This window comes from Puntigrus tetrazona, chromosome 15, assembly GCF_018831695.1.
Source record: "Puntigrus tetrazona isolate hp1 chromosome 15, ASM1883169v1, whole genome shotgun sequence".
In the NCBI taxonomy this organism is placed as follows: domain Eukaryota; kingdom Metazoa; phylum Chordata; class Actinopteri; order Cypriniformes; family Cyprinidae; genus Puntigrus; species Puntigrus tetrazona.
The window spans coordinates 17,300,741-17,321,455 of NC_056713.1; the positions used below are offsets into that span (position 1 = coordinate 17,300,741).

The 20,715-nt window shown below is 37.0% G+C and overlaps 3 protein-coding genes and 1 pseudogene across 3 annotated transcripts; all 4 read right to left on the bottom strand.

The window, feature by feature from the left end:
* Window positions 1-1,299: 1,299 nt before the first annotated feature.
* Window positions 1,300-2,241, bottom strand: LOC122358668 (olfactory receptor 51B5-like). The gene has a single exon (XM_043258530.1). The coding sequence runs from the start codon at window positions 2,239-2,241 to the stop codon at window positions 1,300-1,302; it is 942 nt and encodes a 313-aa protein (XP_043114465.1).
* Window positions 2,242-5,886: 3,645 nt separating this feature from the next.
* Window positions 5,887-6,825, bottom strand: LOC122358413 (olfactory receptor 52J3-like). Its single transcript, XM_043258211.1, has one exon. The coding sequence runs from the start codon at window positions 6,823-6,825 to the stop codon at window positions 5,887-5,889; it is 939 nt and encodes a 312-aa protein (XP_043114146.1).
* A 7,978-nt stretch (window positions 6,826-14,803) lies between these two features.
* On the bottom strand, window positions 14,804-15,742 carry LOC122358434 (olfactory receptor 52B2-like). The gene has a single exon (XM_043258234.1). The coding sequence runs from the start codon at window positions 15,740-15,742 to the stop codon at window positions 14,804-14,806; it is 939 nt and encodes a 312-aa protein (XP_043114169.1).
* A 1,184-nt stretch (window positions 15,743-16,926) lies between these two features.
* LOC122358457 lies at window positions 16,927-17,862 on the bottom strand (annotated as a pseudogene).
* Between the last annotated feature and the right edge of the window lie 2,853 nt (window positions 17,863-20,715).

A 20,715-nucleotide genomic window follows, 5' to 3' on the forward strand; every position in this document is an offset into this window, starting at 1 on the left:
GTTGACAAATAAAATGTCAGTTAACCCTTTTGGTTAATGAAAATCTTTCATTTAGACTAACAGATATATGCTCTGTGTGGCCCAGATCAAAGCTGCAAACACATGGCTCAAATCAGGCTTGTGAGCCACCAGTTTTTCCAAATAAATTAAGTATTACTACATCTGATTATGTCTAACTGACATTCAAGTGCAAGACTTTATAATGAGTTTGATTCCCATTATATCCATATTTGTTACATATTGAATGTGTATGCATCTTTGTGTTGTTGTTTTACCATTTGGATGTCATGTTTTCCCCTCTCACTCTTCTATGCACGGGGCTTTTGCGATTGAATAAAAGTGTGAGCAGTACAATCCGGTGCTGAAATTCCACCCATCCATGTCTCGATACAATGTAGCCAGGCAATATTACAATACTATGTTGTATCGATCCCTTCACCTACCCATAATTAAAGAATGGCTTGCCTTCAGTTGTGGTTGAGAAGAAAAGAGTGGCATGACACATCTAACAATGTGTTCCCTGGAAACAAGTGGCGCGATGCAACATGACAAATCCTTGACAGTAAACTGATTCCTCATTCTATTTTCTTTCACAAAGTAAACAATTATCTGCATTGGTTGCTTTGTCTTGTCCAGTTTGGACAATCTCAAGCTTTGCAGAGAGAAACACATTCACCTTTTAGGGTGGGGAAATAAAATAACTACTGTGATTACATACAATTTGTTTATTTAATCTGTTGTTTTGAACATTGTAAACCAATCATTTTAAGTACATGACATTGCATTGTCCTGTAGCTCTTTTGATAAATATCAAACAACTGAATTTTCCTTATTATGAAGACGAAAAAAGACGAGTTATAAAACTATACAATCAAATAGTACAAATATGTTCAAAATTAAGTACACTAACTTCATTTTAAGACTTGCGTCATCAGTGGCCAAGACAAAAATGTTTCTATAAGGAGGGTTGTTTCTTCATTGTGGCTGTCATATTAAGATCACATAACTATTTTTGAATACTATTTCTTTGCTTTCAGTAGTCTGCTTATTGTCAGACACTTTGAGACAATGTGTCTGTGTAAAACTTTATGTCCCATGTCTAGATTACAATACAGTCTCAGAAATAAAAGTTCAAAAGCTGTCACTGGGGCGGTACATTTTCAAAAGGTACACTTTTGTACCTTGTTAAGTACTAATATGTACTTTTATGGTACTAAAATGGGCCCTTTAGGTATAAACATGTACCTTTTGAAAAGGTATTGCCCCAGCTTTTGTTTCTGAGAGTGTACGATAAACAGGTCAAAAAATGCGTATCTTCTTGTTTTTGAAACAGGTGAAAATTTTCTGTCTGATCTCTTTGGTTTTAAAACCATACACGAGTGGATTCATAAGAGGAGGAAAGACAAAATTGGTAATAGAAACAACTCTGCGTACGAAAGCAGGAACAAATTCAGATCGATGAGCAATGCTAGGAAACAGTGTATTGAACTCTAACCACAGGAAGACGACCAAATGTGTACCACATGTCTGAAGTGCCTTAATCTTCGCATCAGACTGCTTATTAGTAATACACGTGATTAAAATATGAATATATGTAAATGCCACAACAGAAAGTGAAAGGCCGTGGTAAAAAATGATACAACTCAGCCCAACGATATTGTTCACCTCTGCGCCGTCACATAAGAGTTTCATTAATGGTGTCTTATAGCAGACAAGATCTGTCATGTGTGTCTGGCAAATCCTGTATGGTACCAGAATAGAGAAAACTACAGTTATAAGAATAAAATCTAATAGCCACATCCCAGTTATGATTTTCACCAAGTTATTAGTAGTCATAATGGCTCCATATCTCAGCGGGTGGCAGATGGCGATATACCTGTCATAGGCCATAGCGGTAAGAATAAGATAAGATGCTCCGCCATTAAAGTGCACAAAAAAGCCTTGAAGCAAACATGCAGGATATGATATCGATCTGTCCTCAGACCATATACTATACAGCAGGTGAGGAAACAGGATCGAAGCATTCATTGCATCATTGATTGGCAGGTTGAGTAACAGTATGTACATTGGTTTGTGAAGATTCCTGTTCAAGCAGATTGTAATAATAATTGTGAGATTGCAGAGTAAGATAAACAAGTATGTTATTAATCCAAATATGAATGCAGGATAAATGCTCGTCTCAGGCAGTTCCAGAGAGTGCAGAGTCAGGACCAGTGAGAGGACAGATTCATTTGGATACATGATGGATGTTTCTAATATTAATGGCCTACACAAACCAGAATAAACAAGCTGTTAATGTTACCAATAAAAATAAAGAGTAATTATCAAAAATAATAAAACACAATTTTTCCATAACTTATGAGTAGTTGGTGTCCAACATTTATCCATTTCATCCATTCATTTTGCAGTATCCAGCATCATTTTTCTAATATTACAACCTAAGAAAGAAATAAACATTAAACAGGCTAAAACTGCCAACATATGAGTTTTTTTTAATCTGCAGCTCATCAGGTTTTTAAGGAATATATTTCAATGCATAATTTCAATAAATGTCAGTCCTCATTACGTAAACCCAGTAAATAGTTGTTTTTAAAATAATGTTGTTTATTTCCACAAATTGTCATGCAAAATGTCACCTCAACTGATCATCTTCCAAAACTGTTAGATGTAGCTGTGGGCAAAAGTTTTATGCACATGGAGTTGGGTGGATAAACTCCCATTTGTGTTGTATTAGTCATGGGAACGGCTGTTGTTTTGTTGCACTGCACAGGCCTGCTGGTAGATAGCGTAACTACACCGTCTGATTTAAAAAAAAAAAAAAAAAAACATCTTTCTGCTTAGTCATATAAAGGTTGCTAAAAGTATTAAAGATTGCTAAAGATATAGATTGTACCTGTGCAAATGAAATATCAGTTAATCGATGAATATATGCTATTCTTTGACTTCCTACACGGCTTACAATCTTATATGGTCTCTGAAATGCACCATGTCTGCCAAAGGTGGGCCATGCACCATTTTACAATGTATAGGTCATGTTTTTCCCTTTTGTCATTCTATGCACTAAGCTTTTGGAAATTAGCATGTGCAGTAAAATCCTGTGCTGAAATTCCACTCATCCACGTCTCAATATAATATCACCAGGGAATGTCTTGCAATACTATACTGTATTGTTCCCTCCACCCACCCACAATAAAGAAATAGCCTGACTTCAGGTGTGGTTGAGGAGGAAAGAGTGGCATGACACTAGGGGTGTGCGTAGTAAAAAAAAAAAAAATATATATCAGTATTTTCTTGGACATCAATAAAGATGAAACGATGATATTTTGATGAATGTGTTATTATTGTGCTGATATCTTGAGGAGTTTATAGACACCCGACTCCTAAAGTTTTTGATATTCTTCATATTCTGTGTGGAGGTCAGTTGACGTTGATAAAACGTTGATTATTTGCTTTTTGAGCCACATTCTTACATTTAATCAGTGAATTAGAATAACAAGCCATTTGGGTTGTTCCAAGCGAATGAAATCTGTATCAATAAAATTAATCTTTGCAATGCAGAGGAAACACTGAAGCTGCCTCTGAAGTGGCATTTAGATGTGTCATTTAGTGCAGAACATTTATGTTACAGATGCATTTAAATAATGTTTTGATATATTAGGCTAAATATAAAGTGATGAATACTGTTGTTTGAAATTATTGAAATAATAAAAAGAAACTTTAAATTTGAAATTAAAATCGCCAGTAGAAAGTCATTGCAATTAATCCAAATCATCTATACAGTTAATTCATTCAGGAACTAAACACCTTATTCCTCAGAGATGCAAAACAGTGCCGTGGCTGTGTTAGGAATTACTTTTGTTGTCGAAATAGTGCAAAAACAGGCAATATGGTGTTTAAATCTAAATTAACTTTTGAACTGTTATATAAAAATAATATATAAAATATATAATGGCTCCATATCTCAGCGGGCAACAGATAGCCATATACCTGTCATAGGCCATAGCGGTAAGAATAAGATAAGATGCTCCACCATAAAGATGTACAAAAAATCCTTGAAGCAAACATGCAGGATATGATATTGATCTGTCCTGAGACCATATACTATACAGCAGGTGAGGAAACAAGCTTGTAGCACCTATTACATCATTGATATCCAAGTTGAGCAACAGTATGTACATTGGTTTGTGAAGATTTTTGTTCAAGCAAATGGTGATGACAATTATTAAATTGCAGAGCAAGATGAACAAGTATATTTTCAATCCAAATATGAACGCAGGATAAATGCTCGTCTCAGGCAGTTCCAGAGAATGTAATGTCAGAACCAGTGAGAGGACAGATCTAACTTTTTACAGGCACCAAAACGTTCAATACTGACTCATTTAAACATACAAAAACATATGTATTTTTCAACATTTAAATGTACAAAACTGACATATTGACTACACCTACAAATGGATTCTTATGATATATTGAATATCTATATTGAAATCACTGCATTAATTATTTTTTGTTGATTTTAGTTGTCATAAAACTGACCTTGTTTGCAACTGCATTATTAAACTGAATTTATATGAAATGATAACATGTCTTGCTTACCTGACACACTCATTTAAATTCATGGAGCTTTTTCCTAATGAGCTGAATCAGGTGTACAAATTAGGGAGACATTCAAAATGTACAGAGCTGTGGGTCTCCAGGAACAAGTCTGGTTTAGATGACTGACTGATACTGTACAGAAATAGTTATGTTTAGGTTTTTAAATGCTATGTTGTTACGAAAATGAAACGATAATGAAATTACTTTCCTGCATGTTTCGCTCAGATACTCTTTAGAATTATATTGCATATGGGAAATTACACTTCTGAGTTGCACTTAAGGCACTTTATGCTACCGCAATCACCAATGAAAATTCCAGTAGAGCAGAACAAATATCCATGTACCGTAGCATTCTGGTTGGTTAGCGCTGGTTAGTCAATTAAAAACTCAACAACAACAATACAGAAGTCAACGAAACTTTTTTAAAGGAGATATATCATGTGTAGGACTACATTTGGGCTGCATTTGGGCTAAATGCAACATATCACTGTTCAAATCTATATATTTCGGTATAATGACAATATAATTTTATGTGCATTTTATATGTTGCATTTAATACTCGATATACAACAAAATATGTCTGTTAAAAGCAACAGCTCAAATAAAAAATTGAATTTGCTGAAAATGCACTAATCTTCAGGTTATGCAAGGTTTTATTGTTTTCCTTTAAATACATTTAGAGAAATTTAGAGCGTATTACACAAATATGTCATGGATTTTAATCAACAGGGGCATAGAACGGGGGATAGATTATTATTTTGTTTGGATCATAGACTTTTGTAACAAGACATTAATTGATGTGGATTTTTGTTATGTTTTCATGAGCTCATGTTGATCATGCTCTCTGACTGTACATGCTCTAGACAGAAATCAAGTGCGCAAGTGGATATAAGGAAATATCATGTATGGATACAGTTTGGCTGTATTTTTACAAATACTTATGGATTTTTATTTTAATTAAGATGATAGGTTTTGTTGCTCTCTTTATCATACTATGATTCTGACGTATCCAGAAAAATCATTATCAAACATATCTGTCAAAAGCAGGACAGATTCTTCCTGAAAAACAATAGACACTTAATGAAAATTTGTAGTACATTTTAAGTTAAAAAGAATGTGCATCAACTATAGTTTTAAGACATTTAAAAATAAAAATTAATAATATATTTTAAAAAAATGTGAGTATTAAAATTAAGTAAAATTAAGAGTATTAAAAAATTATAACAATAACAGTAATCAAACAAATGTCAAACATGGTTTATTTTGTCATTTTGCTTCAAACACACATATTCAGACACTATTTATCTTACTCTTGAAACAGGTGAAGATTTTCTGTCTGATCTCTTTAGTTTTAAAACCATACACAAGAGGATTGACAAGAGGAGGAAACACAAAAACTGTCATGGAAAATATCCTGCGTATGTAAGCTGGAATACTTTCAGAACGATGTGCAATAAGAGGAAAAAGAGTGTTGAACTCAAAGAAAAAGAAGATCACTAAATGAGTACCACATGTCTGAAGTGCCTTATTCCTTGCATCGGACTGCTTATTGGAAATGCAAGTGATTAATATATGAATGTATGTAAATGCCACAACAGAAAATGAAAGGGTATGGTACAAAACCAGGGTAAACAATCCATAGATATTATTCACTTTTGTGTCTTCACACATGAGTTTCATTATAGATGGATTATAACAGATGAGGTCTGTCATGTGCGTCTGGCAAATCTTGTAATTCAAATAAAGTAAGAAAATAACAATTATGATAGTAAAATTAAAAAGCCACATCCCAGTTATGATTTTCACCAAGTTATTGGTGGTCATAATGGCTCCATATCTCAGCGGGGAGCAGATAGCGATATACCTGTCAAAGGCCATAGCGGTAAGAATAACATAGGATGCGCTTCCACACAGGTGTACAATAAAGCCTTGAAGCAAACATGCAGGGTAGGATATGGATGATTCCTGAGACCATATACTATATAACAGCTGAGAAAAAAGGTTTGTAGCACCCATTACATCATTGATAGGCAAGTTAAGCAACAGTATGTACATTGGTTTGTGAAGATTCCTGTTCAAGCAAATGGTGACAACAATTGTTACATTGCAGATTAATATGAACAAGTACATTGTTAATCCAAATATGAACGCAGGATAAATGCTTGTATTTGACAGTTCCAGAGAGTGCAGAGTCAGGACCAGTGAGAGGACAGATTCATTTGGATACATGGTCAATATTAATATAATAGCCTGTTTTAAAAAATGTAAACAGGTGTATACAAGTTTAATGTAGAATAATTTACAATTTCAATATAAATAAACAAATAATAATAATTGAGATTCAATCTAAATCTCACCAAACTGCTGAATCTATGTTGCTGTCCAAACATGAGCTGTCATTTTTGTTATTGTGCCACGTTCCATCTCCTACAGTATGGACAACTTAGCAATACTCCTAACTACAGCACGTCTGATTATCCAGCATATTTAATAAGATAAAATGATGGCATTACATCGTCATATCAGAAGATAAGGTGTCATCTTATTTTTACCTCATGGTGTTGGAAAGCATTTTGTTGTTATCATCTGATTTATACTTGTGCTGTTTACTATGGGAATGGATTATGTTATTTAGCATGCGCATTAGATTCTAATCGAGTGGTATTCTCTGTAGAGCGATATTTCACATGAGACAGAAATCTAAATTTACTGGTCTCTATATTGCCCCCAGAGATATTTTTTTTTGCTAGATGCATTATTTACACCTATAATGATTAAGCATATTTATATTTATTTCATAATAATCACCATATGCGGTAACTAATTTCAGATTTTATTCATATTTTATTGGTGTCAGGAAATTAAAGTTCTGATAATGTAGATTGGCTGATAAATGAACGCAACGAGAATGTACATTTTCAAGCTTCAAGCTATTGATCGTGCCCTAACTCTCAGGCGATTGAGTGATAGAAATCCCATGTACAGTATGGACACAGTTTGGCGTGATTTATGCAAATGACTAGCCATGGCTCACATCACAAATTCTTTGAAATTCGAATGAAGATCAGTATGAGAAGTAATGTTTTTTGTCAAATACTGTTATTGTCATGAATTCTAGAAATGTTGTTGCAGTTAGTTGTCACCAATATATACATAGCCAAAAATAGTCTATAATCACTGATTTTGTCAATACAAAAATAATGTGCTTGTTACATGTGACCGCATTTGTTTCTCTCCTTCTTTTCTGTGATTGGATAATTTTAGTGACGTCTTTTCTGTTATTATTTGCTGCTGTTTTTTATTAGGTTTCTTTATTGGTTCGCCTGACCATCTGGGAGGATCTGGATGTCCAATCAGGAGCCGCGATGCAGAATTTAAATGGAATTGGTGTGCATGTTTCGAAGGGCGGTGGAGTTGTGGCTAGCTTCACCGTACCTCATTTGTGCTGTGGTTTTCTTTTGAGTACTGTAATCGAACAAACTGAGATGAGTTAATTTAATCGAGAGAAGAGGGAGTTAGTGATGTCACGTGACGTACATTTCCCCAACACGTAGGTGTACCTATGTTTAACTCACTAGTTTAGGAGCGGGTGCTGTTTGTGTATTTATGTTTCAGCTAGAGTAGTTTATTATTTGTTTTCTTTCTTTTCAGTTAGGTTAGAGGAAAAGGGGGATTTCAGTTAGTATTGTATGTTTTGTTAATTTCTTTTATTTAGCACCGCTCGTTTCTTTTTCTTCTCTCTGTTTGTTTCCGTTTGTACAACCTGTATATATATGTATATATATTGACTCACTCACGATCAGATTGCTTTTGGCAAGAGCCAGTTAATAAAGCGAACCGCGAGGTTTGTAGTAAAAATCTCGGATTGTTTTGGTTTCTTTCTTCTTCCCCGTTCTCGGATGTTATTCAAAAGGTTTATTTCTCCCGGTTATGTGCGTCCTTATTTTCCTAGACCATCACACCAATAGGGGCGTAACATAAATGGGGCTCGTCCGGGATACATGTCCATGTCCGGTTGCTTGGGAGGTCCTTCCTGTTTACTCTGAGGACGGTGTTGGATTGAATTGAAACGTGGATCGTGTTTGTTAGGTAAGAGTGGCCGCAGTTTTGGAGTTTGTGGTTTAGAACAGCACCTTTATGAAAATTCTTGTTGGTAGGCTTTATGATGTCGGAGATTGTACTTAAGTTTATCGAGACGCCATCGTTAGATGCTCTTAATGATTTTCGTAAAGATGATTTGATTGCACTAGCTGACCACTTCCGAATTTCTGTTCGTCGGCAGTCACTAAAAAGAGAAATTAAAGCTGCTGTGTTAGATGGGTTAATATTACTAAAAGTTCTGAGTCTGCCCGAGTCTGTGTCTGATGAAGCTCAAACTGTTACGGAGGAAAATGTTTCTGAGGGCGCGGAGAGTGACGTTGAAGAGGCTGGCTCGGTTAAAGCGGACGCGGAGGCCGAAGCTAAGACCGGTCTACCTCAGTTTATACCGTTTTCTCCGGCAACGCCCATGTCCAAAGAGGACGTGAATCTAAAAGTCCGTCTTGAGCGGCTCCGCATTGAGGCGGAAGAGAATGCTAAAGTTCGACGGGCTGAGTTTGAGTTGAAACTCGAAGTCAGCGCGGCTCGAGATTCAGGCCGAGAAGGAGGTTCAGCTGCGCCGGCTGGAGTTGGAGGAGAGGAAGCTCTCGTCTGGGTCCGCTGGCCAAGCGGCGGCTCCCGGCCCAGTGAATAAAGACTCGGTAGGTGAAAAATCTCCTATATTTGATGTCAGTAAAAATATTCCTTTAGTGCCTTTGTTCAGAGAGACGGAGGTGGACAGTTATTTTTCTGCATTTGAAAGAATTGCGATGTCATTGAACTGGCCTAAAGATGTTTGGGCGTTATTATTACAGTGCAGATTAGTGGGTAAGGCGATGGAAGTTTTTTCCACTTTGCCTTTAGCCGAAAGTTTGCAGTATGATAACGTTAAGGCAGCTATTTTGCGCGCTTATGAACTCGTACCTGAAGCCTACCGACAAAAATTTCGAGGCCATAGGAAAAGTAACAGTCAGACGTTCGTTGAATTCGCACGTGAGAAAGGGATTTTGTTTGATAAGTGGTGCGTTTCGAGTCAAGCTAGCGATTTTGCTTCTCTGCGTGAGCTTATACTTTGAAGATTTCAAGAAGTGTTTACCTGAACGCATCGTATTATATCTAAATGAGCAAAAGGTGACGACGTTATCGATTGCTGCTGTTTTGGCCGATGAATTTGCGCTAACGCATAAAAACGTGTTTTCTGTTGTGCGCGGTGACAGGCCTGGTGTTGTGGCTGCATCTTTGAATACTGTACCGGCCAAGATCAATGGGGAACGGTTTAGAGAAAAACGTGAGTGTTTTTATTGCCATAAAGTAGGTCATGTCATTGCTGACTGTATGGTATTAAAGAGAAAATCAAATCCGGTTAAAACGCAGTCAGTAGGTCTTATCAAAACTTCTTTAGTACAGGCTGATTCAGGGTATGAACCATTTTTGTTAGATGGTTTTGTGTCTTTCAGTGGTCAACTTGAGGACCGAGTTGCAGAGAGTGTTGAGGGACACTGGTGCTGCTCGCTCGTTGATACGCGGTGATGTTTTGCCTTTCTCCAAGGAGTCTGGTTTGGATTCCAGCATTTTAGTGCAAGGTATTAGTATGGAAGTGATAAAAGTCCCATTACATCGAGTACATTTGCAATCTGAGCTTGTAACTGGCTTTGTTGACGTGGGGTACGACCTACCTTACCAGTTCCTGGTATTGAGTTCATTCTGGGTAATGATTTAGCAGGGGTCGTGTGTTGCCAGTTTTAGAGGTTTTGGATAATCCTGTGATTACTCCTACTTCAGCAGAATTGACTCAGAGATTTCCAGAAGTTTTCCCAGCGTGTGTCCTGACTCGGTCTCAGACGAAGAGGATGGGAACGGAGTTTACACTAGATGACACCTTCATGTGCACTGATCATCCAGTTCAAGTTGATGTGGAGTCTGTCAGTGTCAAAGAGCATCCATGCCAGGAGTCAGAATCAGAACAGGTTAGTAAGTGTCTATCACCCCATATTTTTACTCGGAAACATTTAGTTAATGCTCAGAGGAATGATGTGACTTTAGCAAAGTGTTATGATGCAGTGTCTATTAAGAAAGGGGACGCAGTTTATTTTATTGAAGGTGATTTGTTAATGCGAAAATGGAAACCCAGAGTAGCTGATGAGGAATGTTTCGCTGTCTGTCAGATAGTGCTACCTGTAGCATATCGCTCACATGTACTAGCACTAGCCCATGACCATGCAATGGCAGGTCATTTAGGTGTGGCTAAAACTTATAATCGGGTATTGCAACATTTCTTTTGGCCTAGATTAAAAACTGATGTGGTGGAATACTGCCGCTCGTGTCCTGCTTGCCAGGTCATGGGTAAACCAAACCAGGTGATTCCACCTGCACCATTAATTCCGATTCCGGTGCTCGGTGAGCCTTTTGAACATGTTGTAGTGGACTGTGTTGGTCCACTACCCAAGACAAAAACTGGAAATCAGTTCCTTCTAACGGTGATGTGCTTGGCAACCCGATATCCAGAAGCCATTCCTTTGAGAAAAATTACCTCAAAGGCAGTAATAAGAGCCTTGGTTAACTTTTTTCTACTTTTGGATTACCTAAATTAGTACAGTCAGATCAGGAACTAACTTTATGTCCAAGTTATTTAAGCAGACATTGCAGACGTTAGGAATTAATCACCGACGTCTAGTCCCTATCACCCAGAAAGTCAGGGTGTGCTAGAACGTTTCCACCAGACACTGAAATCTATGCTAAAAAGTATTGCTGGGAGTCCGTAATGACTGGGATGAAGGTGTCCCATTTGTTCTTTTGCAGTACGCGAGACTGTTCAAGAATCCTTAGGTTTTAGTCCAGCTGAACTTGTGTTCGGACATTCAGTTCGAGGACCGCTGAAGGTTTTTAAAGAACAACTTCTGGATTGTGGTAAAGACTTGAGTCCTTCTCAGAATGTTCTTGATTATGTCACTCTTTTCGTGACTGTGTGCAGAAAGCTTGTGTTCAGGCTAAAAAGGAGCTTGCTAGAACTCAGGGTTGCATGAAAGAGCGTTATGATAAAACAACGGTCACGCGCTCTTTTTCTGTTGGTGATCAGGTACTCGTGCTATTACCAATTCCAGGTTCTGCTCTGTCGGCACGTTTTGTTGGTCCATATGAAGTGCTGGGGAGAAGGAGTGAGACGGACTATATAATCGGAACACCTGATCGTAGAAGAAAAAAACGTATCTGTCATGTCAACATGCTTAAAGTATATCATTCTAGGGAGGAGTCTCCTTTGTGTCATCCAGAGAAGTGCTCGGTGCCTGTGCTTTCTTCTGCTGCCGTGAGTAGTGTGGTTTTTCCAGCTAAAACTGTTGATATGGATGAGGATAAGCTGCCAGTTGGTCCGATTTCTTTTGCACGTCTGTCTAATTCAGAAGTGTTGGCTGATTTGTCTGCGTTTTTGTGTCATCTAACTAACGAACAACAGGCTGACCTTGTGAGTTTGATTCAGAGTTTTCCTTCAATTTTTGGTGATGTACCAAAGCAAACTGATGTTCTGTATCATGACATTGACGTACAAAATGCCATTCCTATTAAGCAGCATCCATATCGTTTAAATACTACAAAGCGAGCTATGATGAAGAAAGAGGTAGAGTACTTATTACAAGAAGGTTTTGCAGAGCCTAGTGTAAGTCCTTGGAGCTCTCCATGTTTGCTAGTTCGAAGGCTGATGGTAGTGTCCGATTTTGTACTGATTATCGGAAAGTAAATTCTGTCTCAGTGCCTGATTGTTTCCGTTACCGGATGGATGACTGCATTGATAATGTGGGTGCAGCCAAGTTTGTTAGTAAGCTAGATATGCTTAAGGGATACTGGCAAGTTCCTTGACTCCGAGAGCATCAGAAATTTCAGCTTTTGTGACCCCAGATTCGTTTCTACAGTACCGGTTATGGCGTTTGGCCTTCGTAATGCACCCGCGACCTTTCAACGTTTAGTAAATACAGTATTGGCAGGAGTCCCAAATTGTAGTGCATACCTTGATGACCTTGTAGTTTACTCTTCAACCTGGTCTGAGCATATGTGTACACTTGCTACGGTGTTTCAGCGACTGGCTAATGCATCATTGACACTTAACTTGGCGAAATGCGAGTTTGGTAAGGCTACGGTCACTTATTTAGGGAAGCAGGTTGGAGGTGGTCAGATCCGTCCTGTGGATGCAAAAGTGACTGCCATCAAAGAATTTCCAGCACCTACTACTAAGCGTGAGCTCCGCAGATTCTTAGGGATGGTTGGCTATTATCGTAGTTTCTGTAAGAATTTCTCTTCTGTTGCTAAATCGCTAACTGATTTGCTTAGTCCCACAAAAGAATTTATTTGGTCTGATGAACACCAACATGTATTGAAACCATTAAAACCTATTGTGTAGCTCACCTGTTTTATCTGCACCTGATTTTTCACTTCCTTTCAAATTAGAGGTGGATGCTAGTGCCGTTGGAGCTGGTGCTGTGCTCTTACAGGAAGATAAAGAAGGTATTGACCATCCTATTTGTTTCTTTTCCAAGAAATTTAATAAGCATCAACTAAATTATTCAACCATTGAGAAAGAGGCTCTAGCACTGTTGATGTCCTTACAGCATTTTGAAGTTTATGTGGGGTCTACCCCATATCAAGTGATAGTGTATACGGATCACAATCCCTTACCTTCTTGTGTCGAATGTACAACCACAATCAGCGGCTTATGCGTTGGGCTTTAATTGTCCAAGATTACAACCTGGAAATTCGGCACAAGAGAGGCACAGATAACGTGGTAGCTGATGCTCTTTCTAGAGTTTAACAAGTGGGTACAAATTGTTTTGTTATTTTTCTTTTCAGTAAACAAACACTTTAATGTTTGTTTTTTTTAAGGGGGAGGGTGTTACGTGACCGCATTTGTTTTCTCCTTCTTTTCTGTGATTGGATAATTTTAGTGACGTCTTTTCTGTTATTATTTGCTGCTGTTTTTATTAGGTTTCTTTATTGGTTCGCCTGACCATCTGGGAGGATCTGGATGTCCAATCAGGAGCCGCGATGCAGAATTTAAATGGAATTGGTGTGCATGTTTCGGAAGGGCGGTGGAGTTGTGGCTAGCTTCACCGTACCTCATTTGTGCTGTGGTTTTCTTTTGAGTACTGTAATCGAACAAACTGAGATGAGTTAATTTAATCGAGAGAAGAGGGAGTTAGTGATGTCACGTGACGTACATTTCCCCAACACGTAGGTGTACCTATGTTTAACTCACTAGTTTAGGAGCGGTGCTGTTTGTGTATTTATGTTTCAGCTAGGGTAGTTTATTATTTGTTTTCTTTCTTTTCAGTTAGGTTAGAGGAAAAGGGGATTTCAGTTAGTATTGTATGTTTTGTTAATTTCTTTTATTTAGCACCGCTGCTTTCTTTTCTTCTCTCTGTTTGTTTCGTTTGTACAACCTGTATATATATGTGTATATATATTGACTCACTCACGATCAGATTGCTTTTGGCAAGAGCCAGTTAATAAAGCGAACCGCGAGGTTTGTAGTAAAAATCTCGGATTGTTTTGGTTTCTTTCTTCTTCCCCGTTCTCGGATGTTATTCAAAAGGTTTATTTCTCCCGGTTATGTGCGTCCTTATTTTCCCTAGACCATCACACCAATAGGGGCGTAACAGTGCTATATAAACACACAGATGTAAAGTGATTATATTTTGGCCCCTGATAAATTATGCCATCTGGAAAATATAATTCAGAAGACGGGTTTGAGTAGGGATGGCTGAAATAATGGTTTTATGATTGGATGCATGGCATATATATAAAATAACTTGCTGAATTGAACATTTAACATTACTCAAGCAAGAACTGACCTATGTACATTTCAAAGATTAAATAACCATATGCCAAATATGCCTAAGCATATTTTACTCCTTGTGGGTTATTAGAGATAAATGAAATGAATAATAAGCTAACGGTCAACAACAACTCGTACCCTGAGCACTGGATGATCTGAAGATGAAACAAGTCTGATAAATATGTTGCTAATATAAATGTGTGATACAGATAATTATATAGCAAATAACAATGTGAATATATTGTATGGTTAAAGCGTAATCATAATTTTAATACATAATTTCTTACATAAGCATCAGTTTAGGGTTTATTATACGCTGTTTATCTTTCTTTTAAAACAACTAACAATTTTCTGTCTAATTTCCTTGGTTTTAAACCCATAAATAAGTGGATTCACAATAGGAGGAAACACAAGAATAGATATAGAAAACACCCTGCGCAGGTGAGCTGGAGCATTTTCAGAACGGTGTGCAATAAGCGGGAAAAAAGTATTAAACTCCAAGAACAGGAAGACCACTAAATGAGTACCACATGTCTGAAGTGCCTTAATCTTTGCATCAGACTGCTTATTGGTAACACAAGTGATTAATATATGAATGTATGTAAATGCCACAACAGAAAGTGAAATACAGTGATATAAAGACAAAATAAACAATCCATAGATATTGTTCACTGTTGTGTCTTCACACATGATTTTCATTAAAGATGGGTTGTAGCAGACAAGATCTGCCATGTATTTCTGGCAAATCTTATATGGCATTAGCAGACAGAAAAGTACAAATATAATAAAAAAATGAACCAGCCACATCACAATTATGATTCTGACTAAGTTACTGGTGGTCATAATGGATCCATATCTCAATGGGAAGCAGATAGCGATATACCTGTCAAAGGCCATAGCTGTCAGAATTACATGAGACGCGCCACCATACAGGTGTACAAAAAATCCCTGAAGCAAACATGCAGGATATGATATCGATCTGTCCTGAGACCATACACTATACAGCAGCTGAGGAAAAAGACTTGTGGCACCCATTGCGTCATTGATTGGCAGGTTAAGTAACAGTATGTACATCGGTTTGTGAAGATTCCTGTTTTCACAAATGGTGACAACAATTGTGAGATTGCAGAGTAAGACGGTCAAATATGTGGCTATTCCAAATATGAATGCAGGATAAATGCTTGTCTGAGGCAGTTCCAGAGAGTGCAAAGTCAGTATCACTGAGAGGACAGATTCATTAGGATACATGCTGAATGCCCTTATGACTCCGAAACGAAATAAACGTATATACAAGCTAATAATGTGAGTTTACATTATTTAAATCTTATTAGAACTTTTGAAGTTTGTTACTTTCCAAAATCGATATACATCATCTTTTTATTCTGACATATCCAGAATCATTGTTCTTACAACCTGGGGAAAAAAAGCAATAATCAAAAGCATGTTAAAACCTCCATAAAGTGTTCAAAACTGCATAAAAGACTATACGAGACCATTGTTGTGGTATGTTAGCAGATCAACGATCTAAATTACATTTTAATAATTAATATTTAGATTTCACATCTATTTTAATGTCTCATACGTTATTCTGATGAACTGCTAATCTCATATGGCTCAGACAAATTCTGTAAATGTAATATTTATCCCCCTTAAGCGAAAATCCCATCTAAAATTTGCTGTGTTGCTGTCATCCGTAATCATCTGATTTATATTGATGGATAATGCTGGGTGGAAATCTCTTTGTTTACTTGGGGTTAATCATGGGAATGGTGTTATGTGGCATGTGCGCATGACAACAAATGAACATAACAACTAAGATACTCTTTAGAATTATATTTCATATGGGAAATTACACTTCTGAGTTGCCTTGAAAGCATTAAGGCAATTTATTCTACCACAATCACCACTAAAAAATTCCAGTAGACCAGAAAGAATATCCATGTACCGTAGCATTCTGGTTAGCTCGGTTTGCACTTGCAAAAACAGGAAAAAAATAGTTCTGCACAAATATGTCATGGATTTTAATCTCAGAGTACAACAGGGAATATATATATGAGCTGTTTGTACTATAATTTTTTTTTTTTTGAGTTAACTATTCTCAACTAAAATGTAATGAAAGTCTACAAACTGTTATTACAGAGTTTACATTTGTTTACTGGTTTTGAGAATGATACATTTGATCTTGAGTGCTGTACATTATCTTCACAGAAATCAAGTGAGCATGGGGATGTAAGGTAATCTAACGTATGGACACAGTTTGGCTGCATTTATACAAACATTTATGGATTTTTATTTTAATTAAGATGAATTTTGTTCCTCTCCAAAATCGATCTATATCGATATATAACTGTAAAGTATAATAATAATAATACTAATCATAATCAAAAATCAAACATTTTGTAATTATATAATTTTGCTTCAAACACACATATTCAGACACTATTTATCTTACTCTTGAAACCGGAGAGGATTTTCTGTCTGATCTCTTTAGTTTTAAAACCATACACAAGTGGATTGACAAGAGGAGGAAACATAAAACTGTCATGGAAAATATCCTGCGATGTAAGCTGGAATACTTTCAGATCGATGTGCAATAAGAGGAAAAGAGTGTTGAACTCAAAGAAAAAGAAGATCACTAAATGAGTACCACATGTCTGAAGTGCCTTATTCCTTGCATCGGACTGCTTATTGGAAATGCAAGTGATTAATATATGAATGTATGTAAATGCCACAACAGAAAATGAAAGGGTATGGTACAAAACCATTGTAAACAATCCATAGATATTATTCACTTTTGTGTCTTCACACATGAGTTTCATTATAGATGCATTATAACAGATGAGGTCTGTCATGTGCGTCTGGCAAATCTTGTAATTCAGAAAAAGTAAGAAAAGAACAAATACCAAAGTAAAATTAAAAAGCCACATCCCAGTTATGATTTTCACCAAGTTATTAGTAGTCATAATGGCTCCATATCTCAGCGGGGAGCAGATAGCGATATACCTGTCAAAGGCCATAGCGGTAAGAATAACATAGGATGCGCTTCCACACAGGTGTACAATAAAGCCTTGAAGCAAACATGCAGGGTAGGATATGGATGATTCCTGAGACCATATACTATATAACAGCTGACAAAAAAAGTTTGTAGCACCCATTACATCATTGATAGGCATGTTAAGCAACAGTATGTACATTGGTTTGTGAAGATTCCTGTTCAAGCAAATGGTGACAACAATTGTTACATTGCAGAGAAATATGAACAAGTACATTGTTAATCCAAATATGAACGCAGGATAAATGCTTGTATTTGACAGTTCCAGAGAGTGCAGAGTCAGGACCAGTGAGAGGACAGATTCATTTGGATACATGGTTAATATTAATAGACTGTTTCAAAAAATGTAAACAGGTGTATACAAGAATAATTTACAATTTCAGTATAAATAAACAAATAACAATTGAGATTTAATCAAAATCTGAAATAATCTGAATCTATGTTGCTGTCCAAACATGAGCTGTCATTTTTTTATCTCATACAGCATGGACAACTCAGCAATACTCTTAACTACAGCACGTCTGATTATCCAACATATTTAATATGCTAAAAATGATGGCATTACCTCCACATATCAGAAGACAAGGTCTCATCTTACTTTTAAGACATGGTGTTTGAACACTTTGTTGTTATCATCCGATTTATACTTGTGCCGTTTGTGTTTGTGTGCATGCGCGCATTATATTTTTATCGAATGGCATTCTCTACAGAGCAATATTTCACATGAGACAGAAGTCAAAATTTATTGGCCTCTATGTTGCCCCCTGAGATATAGTGCCTAAATTATGTATTAAATACATTCAGTATACATTTTTGTACCTACAATGATTAAGCATTTTTATATTTATTTCATATTAATTACTATAGCAGTAACAAATTTCATTTAGCTGTTCAGCTCTTAGTTAACTTTAGTTAACCATATTTAATATTTATAAAGTAAATGATGAACTTTAAGTTGTTATAGTAAAATTACTTTTCAAATAATCAGCCACTTAAAGTCATTGTGTCACTAAAATGTCATCATGGGTGGATTAATTCTCTCGTTGCAAATTTACACTGCAGAGGTGGCGCAGAAACATTTCTGAAGTAATGTTTAGGTGACTGTAGTTTACACAAACTGCATTTACACCACAACTGAATATCTTTTGAACTGTAAGAAAATTTCCTTTTATTCCTTGACTCATGCCAAGTCGACTGGTCACCAAAATATTTAAATCATAAGGTTTTGTTTATTTTTGCTTGATCATAAAACCTACTTTTTTAACTTGTCCTAGGCTGTTGCACCAATTTTTCTGAAAAATGTTTACCAGATCATCTTCAGACCATGTTGGCAAAAAGGTATGGAAGTCAAAGTGAATAGTGAAAGCGTTTCTAAACAGCTTGCGAACAAAAAGCAAACAAATGTGGATAAGATCTCCTTAAAGGTTTGGGTTACTGAGACCAAACTTGGTTTTCCTCGACATTTTTATTCTTTTGTGTTTTGCTTTGTGTATGAGTCTGTAATGTGTGCAGGGATTGGTTCTTCTGCACTGAACGTGATTGGTGAATCCTCACACTGGATGGCTTTAAAAGGGCGGCGCTGCCAAACCGTATGCGTTCGTGTCTTACCCTATTTAAACGGGCTGTAACAATGGGCTCATAACAAGCACAGCATTGGTTATAACAAGCATGACCTGAGACTACCTGCAGTGTTTTGGCACTGTGTCCCCTAGCGGTCAGGAGATACAAATAACGTCATAATGTCTTAATGCTTTGGTGAAAAATCACAACATTTTTTCTGCTTTTACAATTCAGCCATTTTGGGGCGTTGGCCACACTTTGAATTAGAATTTTGAAATTGCTGAATCTTTAGAATGCATTGTATAATTTAAAAAATAATTACAAAAATGTTTAGCACCATGCCCTGATGGAACTCAAAAAGTTTGTGAGCAAACACTATACTGACATTAGTCTATTGTAATAAGACTAATTTGGCAATATTGGCTGAACTTCTTGACTATCATTATGATTCATGTTGAAATCCTGCTTTTTTGTACTCTTCCCTAGACCGTTGGTCTGATTTTCACCAAATGTGGCTCGGATCTTCTCCAGACCAAGCTGGCAAAAGATTATGGATTTTGTGTTGATACAGTGATTTACAGTCATACAATGGTTGCTATAAATTTTAGGCATGGTGACAAAATGAGTCTGGGGCTATAACTTTGTGTGTGCCATTGTCACTCCAAACTGGCCATGGTATATTAATTTTGTAACAGCGACACCTATTGGTCAAGAGTAATAAGCTATTCATTAACCTTTATGTATGAAATTTCCAAAAATTCTAATAACTTTTGACAGCAACAATTTCTTAGCTCCACTATGCCATCCTTAGCTCCCTGTAATTGCTGCTTGCAGCTCTATTTATTAGTATTATTATTTGCTAAACAAAAAAATTTAATACATTTTTAATGAACTCGATAACATGGTAACTTCAAGTATACTGCATATAGAATCTTCAGGTACTTCAGGATCCTATCTGGTTCAGAACAATTCTTGATCTACATTTTTTTCCCAAATTAATTCTTCTACTGTGCAAATGTCACAACCACCACACAATCGCTGTCTGCACTTAACTAAACGAACGAAGCTAACGCTGCCCCACTGCATAATTTGCCCATTTGGAGACCGCAGAAAGACTCTTCACCCAGGTGTTCCAAAACTTCGGAATCCCTGAAGACATTGTGTCAGATCAAGGACAATTCGGGTTTGGCAAGCCTTTTTCCAGCTCCTGGGATCCTCGGTTAGCCTGTCCTCAGGTTACCATCCTCAAACTAACGGCCAGACCGAGCGAAAAATCCAGGAGATTTCCCAGTACCTTTGGACATACGGCTCACAACATCAAGAGACCTGGAGCCAGTATTTACTGTGAGCTGAGTACGCTCAGAATTCGTTGCGTCAAACCTCTACTAGACTAACTCCCGTTCAATGTATTCAACCACCTCAGTTTCCATGGTTTGGAGAAGTCTCAGAAGTGCTTGTGGTAAACCACTGGTTCAAGGAGAGTGAGAAGGTGTGGGACTCAGCACATGTCCATCTGCAGAGAGCAGTTCAGAGACACACAGAACCCACACAGGTTACCAAATACAATTGATCTTCAATGAATTGAGCAGATAACTATTTGGCAACAATG

Coding starts and splice junctions, on each gene's coding strand:
- LOC122358668 (XM_043258530.1), bottom strand. CDS start 2,241: ATGTATCCAAATGAATCTGTCCTCTCACTGGTCCTGACTCTGCACTCT.
- LOC122358413 (XM_043258211.1), bottom strand. CDS start 6,825: ATGTATCCAAATGAATCTGTCCTCTCACTGGTCCTGACTCTGCACTCT.
- LOC122358434 (XM_043258234.1), bottom strand. CDS start 15,742: ATGTATCCTAATGAATCTGTCCTCTCAGTGATACTGACTTTGCACTCT.